The 16,366-nt window shown below is 43.6% G+C and overlaps 1 protein-coding gene across 1 annotated transcript in view; it reads left to right on the plus strand.

Moving 5' to 3' along the window:
* The window catches only part of PPP4R2 (protein phosphatase 4 regulatory subunit 2), a 31,561-nt gene extending 28,400 nt beyond the window's left edge, over positions 1-3,161 (plus strand). Inside the window, exon 9 of the mRNA XM_064519211.1 lies at positions 817-3,161. Within this exon, the coding sequence (XP_064375281.1) occupies positions 817-1,130 (314 nt within the window). The 3' untranslated portion in view covers positions 1,131-3,161. The remainder of the gene's footprint in view (positions 1-816) is intronic.
* Positions 3,162-16,366: the final 13,205 nt, after the last annotated feature.

Raw genomic sequence — 16,366 nt, forward strand, 5'->3', positions numbered from 1 at the left:
TTTACCAATTCTGTTATTTCTTCTTTTCAATCTGTCCCACATCTCTATTAAAAATAATAATAAAATACTACTTAAAATTAAAGGCAGTACATTATATGAGTGTGGTAATGATATACCAAGAATTTGGGAATCTCTGCTTTAGGGTATCTTCAGATATTCTCATCTCTTCTCAAGGAGGTTAGGTCGTACATACATTTCACTATCTGTATTTTTCCTAAAATACTGAAATGTGGGTATAAAGTTCTGTTCCTCCACTACGAGGCTGAGCAACAATCTCTCAGATCCTATTAGAAGAGTGAAATTTACCTCAGGCTAAGGCAGGCACTGTATCTAATTCAAAAAAGATAACTGAAGTTCAAAGAGACTGATATTTTTTACATATTCTCCCAAGTTTCCTTTTAATCTTTATTTTGGGGGGGGGGGCTCATATGTATTTGTAAAATGTGCCTGTAGATGATGATTTCGATGTATACTCAAAGCAGTTGTTTTCAAGATTTCCAAAAGACTCTGCTTCTGAGGACAAATAAGAAAATGTGGGGAAGTCGGAAAAAGTTTTTTATATTGTCTTTATCCACAAAAGCTTAGTTAAATCAAGCTATATACTTAATCAAAAATTTTACTTTATGGTATATTAGGATAGGTAATGATGAGGTTGACTAATACTTTGAATTGTTTCTCATAAACAAAGGGGTGGTCAATTTTCCTATCTTTGCCTGTACTGTAGAAGCTTTACTCAGCATAGCTGGGAATGGAAAATAGCAGAATTAAAAGTTGTTTAAAAAAGCCTTATTAATACTTTACTTTCACTGTTTCTAGAGTCCTTCATGTCTCCCAGAAATGTTGGTCCAGACAGAAAAGATCAAGAAAAAGACACTGAATCCTCAACTGTGAATGAAGAGACCTCTGAGGAGAACAATCAAATGGAGGAGTCTGATCAGTCTCAAGCAGAGAAGGATTTACACTCAGACGACAGTGAAAATAGTGAATCTGTCAGTAGTGGAGCTGACTGCAGTGAAACAGAAGAGTTAGGGTCCTATGCTAGTGAAACTCCAGAAATTTCATCAGAGACCCCTATGGAAAACAGTGATGAAGCCACAGAAGTTGCAGATGAACCTATGGAGCAAGACTAATTTAAGTACACTTAGATGCAGTATTTTCCATAAGGCTCCGGTTTTACACTGTATAAATAATTTTATGTAATAAAGTGGACCTTTAGTTTTACAAAAAGAAGCAGGTTGTAAAATAAACTTCTCCATGGATTGAACCTTGAAAGAGTTGTACATGATAAGAACTGTGAATACCAGCTCCTTCAGGTCCTGCTTACCGCTGAACTTTCGTTTGGTCAAATCAGTGGTTTGTGTATAGTTTTTTTTATTTAGAATAAAAGTTTTTAAACTGGAAGGTAATTATAATTTTGACAACTTTTTTGGAGATTACCACACCTAGTTGTATGTAAGCAAGAAAGCTTTTTGTCTCGTCTTTTTCTGACAGCTATAGCAGTTATTTCATATTTTGGTTACAGTTTCAACATTCAACATGTGAATTATGGGGTTTCATGCTGGTTTCCAGATTTTTATTTGAATACACACTATGAAACCTTATGTTGTGTGTTTAAAATGTGTTACATTTCTCACACACACATATGCACGCACGCACACACACGTATGTGTACCCTCACTGTTCTAAGGGGGAAATGTTATATTTTTCTGTTTCTATAAAAGATAAATACAGCAAATACTTTTTCTATAGGAAAAGACTGAATTCACTTCTCAAGGCACTTTGTTTTGCCTCTGAAAAACAAATGAAATCTGGCCCATATGAAACCCTGGAAATACTAACATTGTTGCAAACACCAGAGTAAACACATTCCAAGAAAACTGTTCAAATTACAACATTTTTGTATACTTCTGAGGTGCCTGAGTGAAAGGATTTCATTTATTTATGAGAAAATGTGCTTTATGTTGAGAACGTTGTAATCAAAACATTAGCTTAAACTTTTGTAGAAGAAATGTTTGAAAATATGATAAGAAAATATCTTGGAAGAAATGAACAGGTACTTGCCTTTTTGAGTGCTTCTTGGAGCATTGTGAATATTGTAGAGAAGTTTCAAAATTATTCTAAAGTATGCAGATGGCATTGGTATGATCACACCACTGTACTGGAAGAATTAATATATGACCTTAGTTACATACCTGAGCTAAGTGACTAAAAGGTTAGAGGTGCATAGAAATCACCATGATTTGTATAACATTTTGGAAGTGAACTAAATATTTTTGAACATGCTACTTTGACAGCCAGTGTTACATTTTTTTCAAACCAGCTCAAAGCACAACTACTGCTTTAAACTCTCGATATTTTCCAGTTCCCATATTTAAAGACATGCAAGCTGCAACCTCCCAGTCACAATTACTGGCTGCCAAATTTATACCTGTTTCTTCAACTGTACCTTTTTGATATTTAGAATTTTTAAATTTCTGTAAAGTAGATTTTTGTAGATTGTAATGAGTGCTCACTGCCATTGTGAAACGGTATATAATTGTATAATTTCTGTGTGTAAACTGAATGCTTGGGCTTTCAATACAGTATTCATATAAAGCAATAAATATTAATGTTATGAAATATCTGAGTACATTTTTATCAGAATTGTCCCTCTTTGGTTTTAAGTTCACATACCTGAAGTACAAAAATGACCTCTAAAATGCATGCTGATAGTTTCTTGTACTACATGGTATGCTTTATATTTCTGGGGGGAAATCCAGGTTTTGAGTAACACCAGAATAATTTGGCTCAGTTTGAATATTTATAAAGTAACGTGTTGCTGACTTTACCCATGAAATTTAAGCAGACAGTGGCTTCAGGGAGATGCTTGCCAAAAAAAAATCCTATTGATTGAGATCCCCTTACAAAAGGAAAATCATACTTTATTGATTCATTTTTACTGTGCTGAAGGGTTGGATGTGTATTATCAAATTCAAAGGACTGAACCAAAATGTTGGAATTAGGAAAGTTTAAAATGTAGTGACATCTTGCATTTTTGTTTTTTGGGAATATTTTGCCAATGAGAACAAAATTTTAAAATTTCTAAGTTTAGAGTTTTCTGAAATTTTCTTTAGAATGTTTATTTGTGAAGATATTGTCAATAAACTTGTTCTTTAAGCACCTATGACCTTCCGATATGTTTGTTTTAGCAGCCCTAGTGCCAGTACTGTAAAGACTTGCATAAGAACTTTGAGGTATGGATCCATTTGTATACCTGCAAATATTTTTTTTGCAATAGCTAATAAAAATTGAAATCATGCTTTAATGTCACAGTAAGCATCTTGCTACCTAATATGTGCCTGCATTTAAAGACTGCATTCACTAAATCAGATAAGCTTCCTTTTTTTTAATGCTGATTTTTTATTACTGCAGTTCAAAGCAGCCATGTTTTGTCGAAAGTATTGTGCACCATCAGTAGGTAAGTAGCTGCTTTTCAATTATGTGGAGGTGTAACATTCAGTCTATTTTTATAGCTTAATATTTTTGAAAGATAGATGCTTTAAGTACCATAACTACGCAACACCACAGATTGTGTTTCCATGTACAGCCATTTAGACAGAATTGATCATGGGTACAAAGTCATTCTGTTTGCATTCACACAGGAAGTGTGTGACTAGATGTATGCATGATTAAAGCCCCCAGAACTATATAACAGGTGCTTTATTTTGTTTGTGTATTTGCCATATACATTCTAGTCCCATACCATGTTTTTTCTGCATAAAATGCGATGGTGGGGTTATATTTCAGAATACAAGGTAAAGATGAAACATTAATTCTGCTCTGGATATTTCAAAGAACCAAGAACTTGCTCTCTTAGAGAAAGTTAATTTCTGTAAAGTATCTGAGTTTCTGCATCTGCCTTGATTTCTAAAACTTGGTGATTTTTTTGATCTTTGCAATATGGATAGCTTTCTACTGTAGCATGTGTTTGATATTGTGAATATTAGTACATTGATGGTGTTGTCCATGTTAGTACACTGAAGTTAATGATAAAGTCTTTTGAGCTGGTTCAGGAAATGGAGTAGAAATTTCTGGATTTGCTCAGTTAGCTTGCATGCAGCAATTTCTGCTGGGTACTCTCTGGTCTCAGTTGTTGTTTTTGCTCTTGGCTATCTCATTAATACTGCCGAGCTATGGTCCTACAGTCAGCCAGTTCCTGTATGGAATGGTTTTACTCTATGAAAGACCTATCTTTTTGCTCCACAAATTGAGTTCAGAATAGCAAAAAACCCATATCCTAACATAACAACCTTTGGATTTAGCTTCAGCTGTTGGAGATTGCATAAAGTTTTGGGGCAAGGATTATTACTACTTTTTTGTACTGTTGAGAGCCTGGACAAATTTGGATTTTTTTTTTTTAATCAAAAATTTGTGTACTAAAGGTTTCCAAGGCTGAGACTCCTTCCATCAGCAGCACTAAGTCTCTGTCTTTTTAAACATTACAACAGGGAATATTCCTAATTGGAAAACTGAATTGGAATTGCATTTCAGCTTATGCCTAGCATAGGTGATGCAGGAACTAGCTGAAAAATATTTCTTGTTCTGTTTTAATCGATAAGAATTCTTTTGGGGTTTTGGTTTTTATTCAAACAGTTGACGGAAAGGCTTTATCATGACTCCAACAAGATTATTCTGGGTCTCGTACAAAAGAATCAGGCTTCTGTTTTTAGCTTGTTAACTCTACTGGGGGGGTAGGGATCAGAGCTGAAGCCTGATCAGATCTTATTTATATGAGATTTCTGTTTTAATAATTATTAAGCAGCAACCTAGTGATTGATAAAATCTAGAATTTTTTTTTCTAAAATGAATATTTCTATTGACTACAACCATACTAAAACACCCTTCTGAAATCTGTTGGCATTTTTCATTCACATAGTGCACTGCTAGGAAGGGTTTAAAGACTATTTGTATCTCAAGATGTGTCTTGTGCTCAATGATTTTCAGTCAGACAAGTATGGAAGAAGTAATATTTACTGAAGACATCCTAGTTAAATCACTGACATTATCAATGAAAGACCCACATCTTGTAGAGTAACCAATAAAATTCTTTTTTTTCCCCTTTATCAGCGCTTCTTGCCCTCATTTGCCTCAATGACTTTCATGCAGCAACTTCATTATCGATATAAATGTTCTCTTGGTAACTGCACAGTTTAACTGAAAGAGGTTAGCTCTGAAATTTGCATATATAGACTATATCATGTACTGCATGCATTTGTGTGTGTTCTCTATACTTCTATACAGTGGCTCATTCTGCTACTGGGCCTCTCCCACAGACTGATAATTGTCATCGGTTTACAGCGTATTTTGTATCCACTTCTGTGTTTGTGAACAGACTCTGGGACACCAGGCAGCTTGTTTCCAAGATTCCTACAACTGAATACTCATGTCAACAACTTATCTTCTGCAGAGTTCACTTTTTAGATTAAGTAATTCTTTGTTTTCTAGCTGAAAGATGATGATCTGGTTTCTGTGCATGCAGGTGGCAATCATGTTTTGGTTCTGAATGATTTTTTTAATGAACATGGCACCTGAAGTAATTCCAAGTTTCATCCTATTACCATCAGCTAGTTTGCAAGGTGCACTGTAAGCAACTGTTCCATTATTTCCGTTATAAGTTGATCTCCTGTCTTCATGTTCATTTCTTGGAAAAGCTGCTCTTCTCCATCCATTTTCATTGCAGCCAGTAACTATAAAGTTCATGAACTTTTCTTTCCTTTAGAAATTCTGTGGGATGATCAGTCGTAGCCAGGATTCACCCGCTGGTTCCTGCCTGCCTCTAACACCCGCGCGCTGGGTGTTCCAGTTGCTCCTATTACCAGCAGGAGTAACGGCCACAGTGAGGTAACAAGCAGCTGGAGCGTGTGGAGTGGATCTGAGGGGAAGAAGAGTTTGGACTACAGGATCCCTCCCCTGTACTCTCAGAGATGCAATAGCTGACTTAAGTAAGTTGGACCAAAGCAGCAGGATTAGTCTAGCAGACACTCTTCTGAACCCAGGTTCTTTAGTAAGAGAGGCTTCCTGTTTGAGAAAAGAGACATTAATTCCTGATTTTAAACAAAGGTTATTAAAAATGTATTGAAACCTGTCATTTGTATTGAAGAGGGTGGGGAGAAACATTCTAGTCTGAGAAAATATTTGGTTTATGTATTAACATCTATCTCTTGCCACAACTACTTAGAAGCTTAATTGTATACTAGATTACAGATGATAAACAGAGTGAGCAATGGCAGAAACTACTCACGACTGGCATTTCCCCTGCATACTTTATTCTGTTGTCCAATTTATAATTGCTGGATCACATCACTGCAGGTTAAGACAAGAAATTCTGAGGGCCACCGAACACTGCAAATTTAACAGTGGCTCAACCTAATGTTATTTGGCATACGTGTCTTCTGCAATTGTGAAAATTCAAAGCATGTCCTTAAACTTTCATTTCCACCTGTGTGGTGGTGTGGTTTATTGTCAATGCATGGACGCATCATATGAAATAAGCATAAATACTGACTCTTTAGACCGGTTCCAGAGTGATTTCTTCTCTCTCCAAATACTCTGAGCCATTTTACAGCTTTATAAAAAAATTTTTAAAAAAGAACCACTAAAATGCTGTGTATGCTGAAGTATGTCTCTGCTGTGATGCTGAGCATGCCTTTCAAAGTCTGCTCAAGAAGTATTTTTAAGCAAAACAAGCTATATACTGTTCTGCAATTATACCGTGTTCCTGTCATTGCAAACAGGAACACAATCAAACCCTTATATTACTAAGAGCAGTGTATGTTATCTGTTAGAGTGTCACATCAAAAGAAGGTGTGGCAGCCAGACTCCGTGCCATGATTTTAAAGATTCTCCTTTCCTAAAGAGCAGAAAAGCAGACTACATTGCATTACCTTTGGGATTAACTGGATTTACAGCACACTTAACAATGAGCGGAACCATGCTTACAGAGAGAAGGTAGTTCTAACTGATCAGGAGTTTCCCATAAAAAAGCTGTTAGTTGTCTAGCGCAGTATCTCTATCTTATTTACTATGGCAGAGTGTTGCATTTTGTGGGCAGGTGAGAAAATCCAGCTGTGTAAGATTGTGAGGTCAAGACAGCTGGACTGGTGGGATGGAGTCTTCCTGGGCTTCAGGGAGCTCTTGCTTTCCCTGTTCAGGTGCTGGGTTGGTGGACTGTGTCATGAATGCATGCTAAGGGCAACCTCAGTATCTCTTGTCATCTCCTTTACCTGGCTGTTTGATGGCACTTTTCAAATGGATGATGTTCACAAATCTAGGACTAGAAACTGAGAAAAATATTCAAGCTTCTGGAGGGAAACCCTAGACAAGAACATTCTAGCTTGAGATTTTACTTCTGGCAATGAAAATGCATTCAGGCCTTGAAAACGCAGTTAAGCAGCATCTGGACTTTATAGTGGACATATTCACATGGAACTTGAGGAACTTACTCTATGGTTGTTTTAGTGCTTGTCAGGCTACAGGAGAGAGCCAAAATAACTATATCCATTGTTTGTTTTACCTATAATACTTCAGTAAAAGCCTGTGTGCTGACAGTAAGTTTGATATGGCTTGTTAATTTAGTACAGCTGGTTGGGACAGGCCAGGGGTGAGCATTTCTGGGAGGCAACCCTGTTCTGTGGGCAGCTGGGACAGCTTGGCTTAGCCGGGCTCCGTGCAGGGGTGGGCAGAGCTGCCTGGGCCATCCTGAAAGGTGGGGAGTGCGGTGGGGAGCATGAATTGGCACTTGAGATCGCGATGCTGCCGCGGGGTGGTACCGCATCGGGGCTCCTTGGGGGCGAGGAGAGGCCGGAGGGGCTCTAGAGTAAGTTGGAGAGGAGGAGACAACAGTGAAGTGAGTCTCAAGCTTGTGAAGGAGAGGTGACGGCGGCCTGTTTGCAGAGGCTTTCCTGCAGCGGAGGGCTGAAGCTTTAAGACTCCCTGTGCTAATCTGAAAAGGCAGCAAGGATAGCCGCTGTCACCCTGGGGAAGTCGCGGAGGTGGGACAGCCGGGCAGCCTCCTAACAGCGCAGGAAGAGGACGGTGAACCGGCAGGTTCGAGGTCTGCGCTCTGCGGCCAGGCGTTGCTCCGAGGAGCGCACCGGGCCGGGCCGTGACCTGCTGTATGAGCCCCAGCGGCCTCGCAGGCGCCCGCCGGGAGGAGGCCTTGCCTTTCCCGGAGCCTTTCTAAGGAGCTCTCCTCGCTAGAGCGGTTTATGTTCCGCAGGGGTGATGCGGGGACCAATTCTACCTTAATTTTGTTAAATAAACAGAGGCAGTCGCGAAACCGTTCTCACCAAGGTAAAGTGGGGGAGCATCGAGGCTTGTTGTCCTCCCTCCCAGTTGGCCCCCGCAGACCGATGTCGCCTTTGTGCTCGCCGCGGTCTGTCCGCGGCGGGCGCAGGCGCTTCCCGGGGCCGCGTTAGCCAAAGGCGCCTTAGCCCGGCGCCCTCGGGGGCCGCCCCTCCCCCCAGCGCCACCTGGCGGCGCGCGCGCCCCGGCCGCTAACGGTCGCTCTAACGGTCGCTCTAACGGTCGCTCTAACGGTCGCCTCGCGCCGCGGACCCAGTGGAGGGCTGAGCGCGGGGGAAGGTAGGGTCCAGCGGCCGGGAATGGAGCGGCGCTGCCCTTTGGCTGGGAGATACGGAGTAAAAACTGAAATAGCGAGGGAAGGGAGGCCGGGGAAGGGTGGCTGTTATTCCCGTGGGGCTGCAGCCAGGCTGCTTGCGGGCATGGAAGAAGTGCTCCCTGGCTTCACCCAGGTGGCTCTGGGACTAAACTCTTTTTCCTGCTACCCTATTAACAGGCCCTGGCAAATTTTACTTATTTTTTCTTTTTTTAAAACAAGCAGCTTCATGTCCTGCATCTCTGGTAGTATTAGGCAACGGCATCACTTGATAAGGATGCACAAAGTGACTTGAAGTTGGGCTGCTCAAAAAAGCAGCTGTCCATACATACTTACAGTTTCTCATGGGGATCTGCCCTGCTGGAAATGGCTTGAATTTCACTGTAGTGAGAGACTTGCAGCTCCTGTGGTCCCTGAGGCTATGACCAGCTAAGAGAATGGGTTTCCACCACGAGGCTTCGCCAGCTTTGTGCTGCCCCTCTGTGCTGCCCATGGAGACATGGCTAAGGCTGCAAGTCTCGGGTAAGTTTGGTGTGATAGCTAACATACCACTGAACCCCCTTGTGCAATAACATGTGCTAGTTGTGGTAGAAGTGTGGGCTGGACAGGATCCAGCAAAACTATCTAATCTGTTTTTGGAGCTTGCCAAGGAACCCCAGGGGACATAGCTGTGCTGATGAAAAAGGAGCTGGGCAGAACAGGGGTGTGCTATGGCCAGCAGCTCCCCCGTCACACTGCGTGCCATGTGAGCCATGCCAGGGAACCCTGACCACACTTCAGCCTCCTCCTCCCTAGTGTGTCTGACCCTCAAGACTCCTGGGGGAGAGAAAACCACAGGATGGACTACACTTCAGTAAAGATTTCACCAAATACTTAAGCTAAATCATCTTGGCAGCAAATTAAGCTGATATTCCTCATCTTGTCCCTCTCCAATTTCACACTACCAAGAAAAGCCTGGTGAGTGACTTCCTGCTAACAATTCTCCTGAGCACTGCAAGCCCTATTAGTTTATCCTGCCACCCCTGTTTTCTACCTCCTAGACTAAACAGACACGACCCTTCCTGATATGACATGTTGTTCTGAGCCATCCTCTTCTCCCATTAATTTCCCTCTTCCTTAAATTGCTGTACCCAAATTAGGATACAGTACACCAGCTGGGGCCTCCCAAGCAGCCTGAGATAATGCCTCCCCTGTGTTGTATATATGTCTCAAAGTGATATTTGACTGTATTCAATTTGTGGTCCACCATAATCTCAAAGTCATTTTCTGCCCAACTTATGTATGAGCCATGATGCCCAATGGGGTATATTTGATTTTGCCTTAAGTGTACTGTTTTGCTCATGTCTCTCTTCACCTACATCTTTCAATTTTGGGGGGCCCTTTCCAGTTGAATACTAATACTTGAATACTGATCTTGTTCCATAAGGTCTTCACAACTGCTTCCCCTTTCACTGTCCTCTCCCTGTTCTCAGGAGCACTTTGTGTTACGCTGCTGCCTTGTTAATAACAGTCTGTAACAGAACTGGACCCAGGACAGATATCTGCAGGATTCAAGCTGATCTTAAGCTGTGCTGGGGATGAGGACAACAAACTGAGCGAATGAGAGCAGAAAGCCTGACCTTTACCTTTGGGACAATCCAGTTCTCCCTGTGCTTTGTTAGTTTATATTTATTCAAAAAGCACCATCGCTTGTGTCTTGGCATTAGTTTTCAGTGCCAGACATGTATGTTGGTACTCCTGTAACAGAAACAGAGTTTGACTTAGTGTGTTATGTATGAATTGTTACAGCCAACAGCTCCAAAACTACAGCTGTTTAGCTCCTGCTGCTCAGTCCAGGCTGATCCCTCGCCATCACACTTATGCTTTCAGACAGTTTTATCACCATTCATCTCTCACTGTCACTACAGTCTATTGCAATAATCTGGTGGACAGATGCCCTGGGACTGTCTTTCAGCTGATCTACAAATGCTTGTAAAACTGGCCTTTGGTACATGCTGGCGATATGACTGATCAAATGAATTGGGGAAGCTATCTGGGTATCTGTAACTGCCTGTCTTGCCATGGTCTCTGTGATTGTTCCAGAGGTGACCAAAAAGTCTTGCATTTGTTAGTATTTATACGTTGTGACATTAGTCACAAGAGAGGGATGAGGAAGGGGAGCTCAAAAGCAGGATGGAGAAGAGGCGTTTTCTTGTCTGTTCCTTTGACCACTTCTGTGCAATTGAAATTCTGTTTTCTTTGAAATGTCTGATGCAAAGACTTAAAGCAGGCTGCAAATTGGAAAACAGCCCTTCTTGGAGTTGTTTTATAATCTCGGAAAATAACAAGCATTAGAAAAACGCTCATATGAAAGCAGAGCCCTCTGGGTAGGCAACACAAAGATAGATGCACTATGATGACAGGTATGGAGATAGTTAACCCAGCAAAGCATTGTTTGCACTGCAGTTTAGATCACCAACAACACACAGTTCAGCCAGCAAGGAGAAGGATAGGTGAGCAGGGTGAGGAAACTTTTGTGCAACCTAGTTCCTGTAATGAGAAACTTGAGAGAGGGCAATGCAGAGCTGCCCTCTGAAATATGGTAGCAAAGCCCAGGGAAGAAGAATTTGAGACCTTGAAGATGCTGGACCTCAGGCTATGACAGTAAATGGAAACCTGAAATCTTCCAGTAACGTGACTTGGCTACTGCAGCCTGGCCTCCCTGGAGGTCAGAGGCTCTCTGTTGCATAGTAGCAGCTACATTTCAGTCTGCCAAATGGAGAAGAGGTCTGTGACAGCTGACACTGACAATAAAACTCCTGTTACCAGTGCCAAGAAAGGCCTGGAAAACCCTCTGAGCATCCTCTTCACCCTGTGTTTGCAAATAATACTCTTCTTTTGAGCAATATGGTTTACAAACAGAAGACAAACTCAGGAGTGAGCTGGCTGTTACGCATTCTTTCTCAGGAGCATGTGGAATTGTGAGTCGAGTCAGGGTAGGCTGCGCCTGGCCTCAGGGCCCAGCCAGCCCCGGGCCCCTGCAGCCCACGCACCTGGCTGCAGCGGAGCAACCCAAGAGCTAGACCTTCCTGCTGAGACGATCTACTTCCAGCTGATGGCCAAACCTGAGGCCACTGATGTCCCCCTTTCCCCCGAGCTGTTAGGGACAAGCCTGCAGTTACTGCAGTTCATCCCATTCAGGGTGGCAGGCCAAACAGCACAACAGGAGATGCACGGCCTTCCGGAGGTTCTGCCAAGGACAGTCCCACAGAGCGGCTAACGTAGGACACTGTGCTGCCTATATACATCCTGTATGTAGGAGGGCAAGTCTTAAATATTTACAAAAATACACTGACAAAGTGAAGCTTGGTTAGGGCCTGAAAGCTGCAATAGCCTTAAGTGAAAGGAAAGCTTGCGAGCCCAAAAGAACATGCCATGTGCCAAAACCAAAGGCTGATCTTATTGAAAGGTTACTGGTTGGCATAAAACACCTGGCCTCCTGGAGCAAAGTAGTTGTAGCTTTTCTACTTGCTGATACACACAAACCTGAACTTCAGCTTCATCAGTCATGCTGTCCTGAGACAGCTTTATTGAAAGGTTCAGCACCTAAAGGGATGTGCTAATCACATCCACTTCTGCTGGATGTGACAGAACTGGCTTTGTCAGACAGTGGGCATGAGTTTCAACAGTTTGTTGAAGAAGGAACATAAACCTGTCACTGCCTATCTGTGTTGTCTCCTTTCCAATGGGCTGATGAAATAGGGTGTCAGACAACAAAGCACCTCCTGGCAGGGCCCTGGAGTCAAACTCTGCGGTGCAGTTATTGCCACTCTAGGATGGCGCCAAGAAACTGGGCTGCCATGTTTTCTCACGAGAAAATTACAAACAAGGGTGCCTGTGCTGTTCAAAACCGGTGTCAGGCAATGGAGACTCGCAGAGATATTGAAAGAGACAGGGAAGGGCAACAGTGAATGTGATATGATTTAGAAAGGAAAAATGAAGGAGATGTGATCATTTATCATGAACTACAGCAAGGGAATATATAAACAGAAACCCACTTGCCTGCAGTTGTTGCTCAGGCAAATTAAATGTGAAGGAACAAGCAGATCTTTCTCCAAAGTGATTTGGGTTGAACAGTAACAGTTTCTGGGGATTAGAGTTACGGAGAACTGGTTAGCGTAAGCACTTAATGCCAGGAGTTCAAGCTTGCACAGGCTGTATCTTGCTGCACTGTGGTGGGAAAGGAGGTCTCTGCTCTTCATGCCTGAAGGGCGCTATGTGTTCTCAGCTGTCCTTTAGCAGCTGGACGGTGATGCAGTGGACTCACCCATGAACTTGACACCTGTGATGGTTCGCATTGTGTGAAATGGTGGTTATGAGGACGTTCTTGCTCTCTGAGGACTTCTCTGTGCCTGATCTGTATAGTGGCTGTGTAAGAAGGTCCTTCCCTTCCTAACCACCCAGCACATTCCTCCATGTCCCTGCCAGTCCCAGGGCCAAGCTGAGCTGCGTGGTTGTGCCTGTCAGGAGGCACAAGCGCAGGGTGCTGTGCCTGATGAGCAGGAAGCTGCAGCATGCCTAAACCTTCCATGTCTGGCTGGGACTAGCCTGCAGAAGCTGGGTCTAACCACAACAGTGCAGCCCATGGGTACTGATCTCCATACTCCTGCATCCAGAATGAGAACCAGTTTCCTGTGGTTCAATGTCACCCATGCCTTAGGACTCTTCTGAGGAGACCTAACTACTAACGGTTTAGAGAAAAAGCCGGATGTAGTTTATCCACAGACCTGCAGGCAGTGGGACAGTTGGTGAGCAGGCAGTTCCCTCACTCAGAGGAATGCCTGGAGAGGCAGGCAAAGAGACTGTGTGGGATTTGCCAGGCGGGACAGGAAGCAGTGTCTCCCGGGGGCCACAGGATATGCAGTGGGGCCTCGCAGTGGCTAGGTGAGTTGCTGCACATCCCACAGATGCCTGGCCACGTGCATGCAGACACCTGGCTGGGTGCACTGCTGCACGCCCTGCATATACCTGGCCGGGTGCATTGCTGTGTGCTCCACAGCTGTCTGGCGAGGTGCGTTGCGGTGTGCCGTGCAGACACCTGGCTGGGTGCATTGCTGCGCGCCCTGCAGACACCTAGCCAGGTACATTGCTGCGCACCCTGCAGATGGACTGGTGCCCTGCGAGCACTGACGGCAGTAGCCAAGGAGACCCCTAGCTCGCTGGTGGGTCTCGTGCCGTCCTGAGCCTCTTCTGGCGGGGTCAGCACCTCTCTGAGGAGCCTGGCTGGCACCCAAGGGGCTCAGATGGATGTGCTTTCCGGGGAGCGGTCCTGCAAACCGTGCAAGTACGAGCTTGGCCATCGCTTCACTTCCAGCGGACGGTGCAGCGAGAGCGCTGCGGGGAGCGGTGCGCGCGGCCGGCAGAGGGCGCCGGCGCCCCGGGAACGCGCCGCCGCGCCGGAGCCATTTTCTCGCCCGCTAGAAGCGCTGGCTCTCCGCCGCCGCCGTGGGGCCGGCGGAGGCCGCCTTCCCCGGCAAGGGGAGCGTGAATGGAGCCTGCGAGGGTTACCGCAGGGGAGGGTACGGCTGCGTGTCGCAGATGGCTCGGTGCCGAGCTGCGAGTTTACCTCCCCGTGCCTAAGTAACGCCCTTACCTCAGAGTGGGTGTCAGCAGGTGGCACGGAAGCTCCTGGAAACCAGTACCAGTAAACAACGGTTCGGCGAACCGCTCTGGTGCTGGTCGCTCCGATCCCGCCTTTAAAACGTGCATTTTGAAGCAAGTGTGGTATGCTACTCTCCTTGAAAAGCCTGGAATATGTCTAAGGTTCACTGTAAATTGCCAGTTGTGGAAGGTCAAAGAAACGAGAAGCGGGAATGAGTGAAATGGATGGGAAGCGTTCCTGACTAGCTTTGTATATTTAAATTGGAAATAGTCGCATCTTTGCAGGTTTACTGGGATCTAATGGGAAATTAAACAGAGCTCACTACAGCAAGTCTGTATTTGTATTCCAAAAGTTCCTACTCACAAGCACTGAGAAATTAAATTGACTTCCCCCAAATCACGAGATTATTTTCCAAATTTAATTTTTAAAAAAACTAAGAAATCTGGGATTCTTTTATCATCGTAAGTCTTGACCCTTTAACTCTCTTAAACTCTCGTTTCAACCTGCACCCCTATGTGAAGTGAAAGCTGAGCAATTTCTGTAGTACTGTCATGGCTCCAGGAGGTGGAGCTTTAGAATAAACAAATACTGCAATACAGTAAAACCGGCAGTGGCAATGCCATAGGTATGTCAGGCTGCAGGATTAGCATTCAAAAGTTTTTATTCCTTCCAGGTCCAAAGTTGCAAAGTACTATGACTTGCTGCATGTTATAACGAGTTGAAGGTTAAATATCTGTTTTTTTGAGCTGAACTGATCCTGTCAAGGATTCCAAGGCAAGTGTGTTCCTATCTTGTCAGGATATAAAGGAAGGAATACGGTGCACCAGGTCTGCATCGTCTCCCAGCCTCTAAAAACTCTGACTGTGATCCACCTCTCCACAGTCCCCCAAATCACACAAACCATTGCAGCAAGACTGTGCAAGTGGCTGAATTCTCATGAAACCAGTCTCAGTTTGAGTAACGAAAAGCTTTTCAACACAGTCTGTTGCAAATAGGAAGGGAATGACTGTGCCCATAAGAATGACTGTGCTTGTAATGCTTGGGAAAGGGAATTAGATATTTAGATGACCATAGGGAAGAGTCAGGCCAGGTATCGGGGCAGCTGTAAAGACAGTGCTGCATTGGAATAGCTTGCCCAGCTTTCTCAAAGCTGCTCTCCTCCTGTTCTTTCCAGTGATGGTGTCCAGCCTTAGGGTTTGGGGTGGACTACCTCCAGTCTTTCTTTTTTTCCTTATAATTCTACATTTCTAGAAAGTTTCTCTTTTATTGGGTTAAAATTCCACAGGACTGGTTCCAGTCTAGTTGGTGGTACGAAGATACGCATTTGTGTCTGGCCTGGCCTTGAAATTAAAATATATCAAATCTAGAATCTCAAATCTGAGGCTTGGATACTGTATCTGGGTAGCTGAGGCTGACTTCTGCAAGGAATTATTTGGCAAATGAGAGATGAAGTAGTCTTCTGTTTCCTTCTCCAGATAGTTTCTTTTTTATCTCTTGTTTTCATTACCTAAAGCTTTTTCCAGTCTAGTTTCAGAAGAGAAGTGATAAAGATCAGTTGCCTGAGATGTTCAAGATTATTCTACTCTCTAATGTACTTGCCTGCCAGGATTTTTTTTTCTCGCTGTTCATCATAAATTTTCTTTATTTCGTCCTATTTCCCCAAGATACACTTCAAGGCATCCTAATAATTCTTCTAATACGCATCTGTTTATAGATGCCACGTCTTTCCCTTTGGGGCCACTCCCCTCTAGTCATTCATATTTACTTTATCTTTGCTCACAGATCAGTCCTTAAGACTTTGGGTGCTCTTTTCTGAATGTATAGTCATGTGCTGCATTTTATTAACAACTTGTAAAGATACTAAGGAGACATGCTAGATTCTCTGTCAAGGTTAGTGACTATGTGTGTGTGAGACAGAGAGAGACTCCTGCTTTCCACTGGAGTCAATTATCTTCCTGGGAATCTTAGCAAGGAATGACTGTCTGTGTTTACATGGGCCTCACTCCATGCAGTTACCGCACCCAGGATCTTGCCTTCAGATGTCATAACGCTGGGGCCACCTCATGCAA

This window comes from Dromaius novaehollandiae, chromosome 12, assembly GCF_036370855.1.
Source record: "Dromaius novaehollandiae isolate bDroNov1 chromosome 12, bDroNov1.hap1, whole genome shotgun sequence".
Classification (NCBI taxonomy): Eukaryota; Metazoa; Chordata; class Aves; order Casuariiformes; family Dromaiidae; genus Dromaius; species Dromaius novaehollandiae.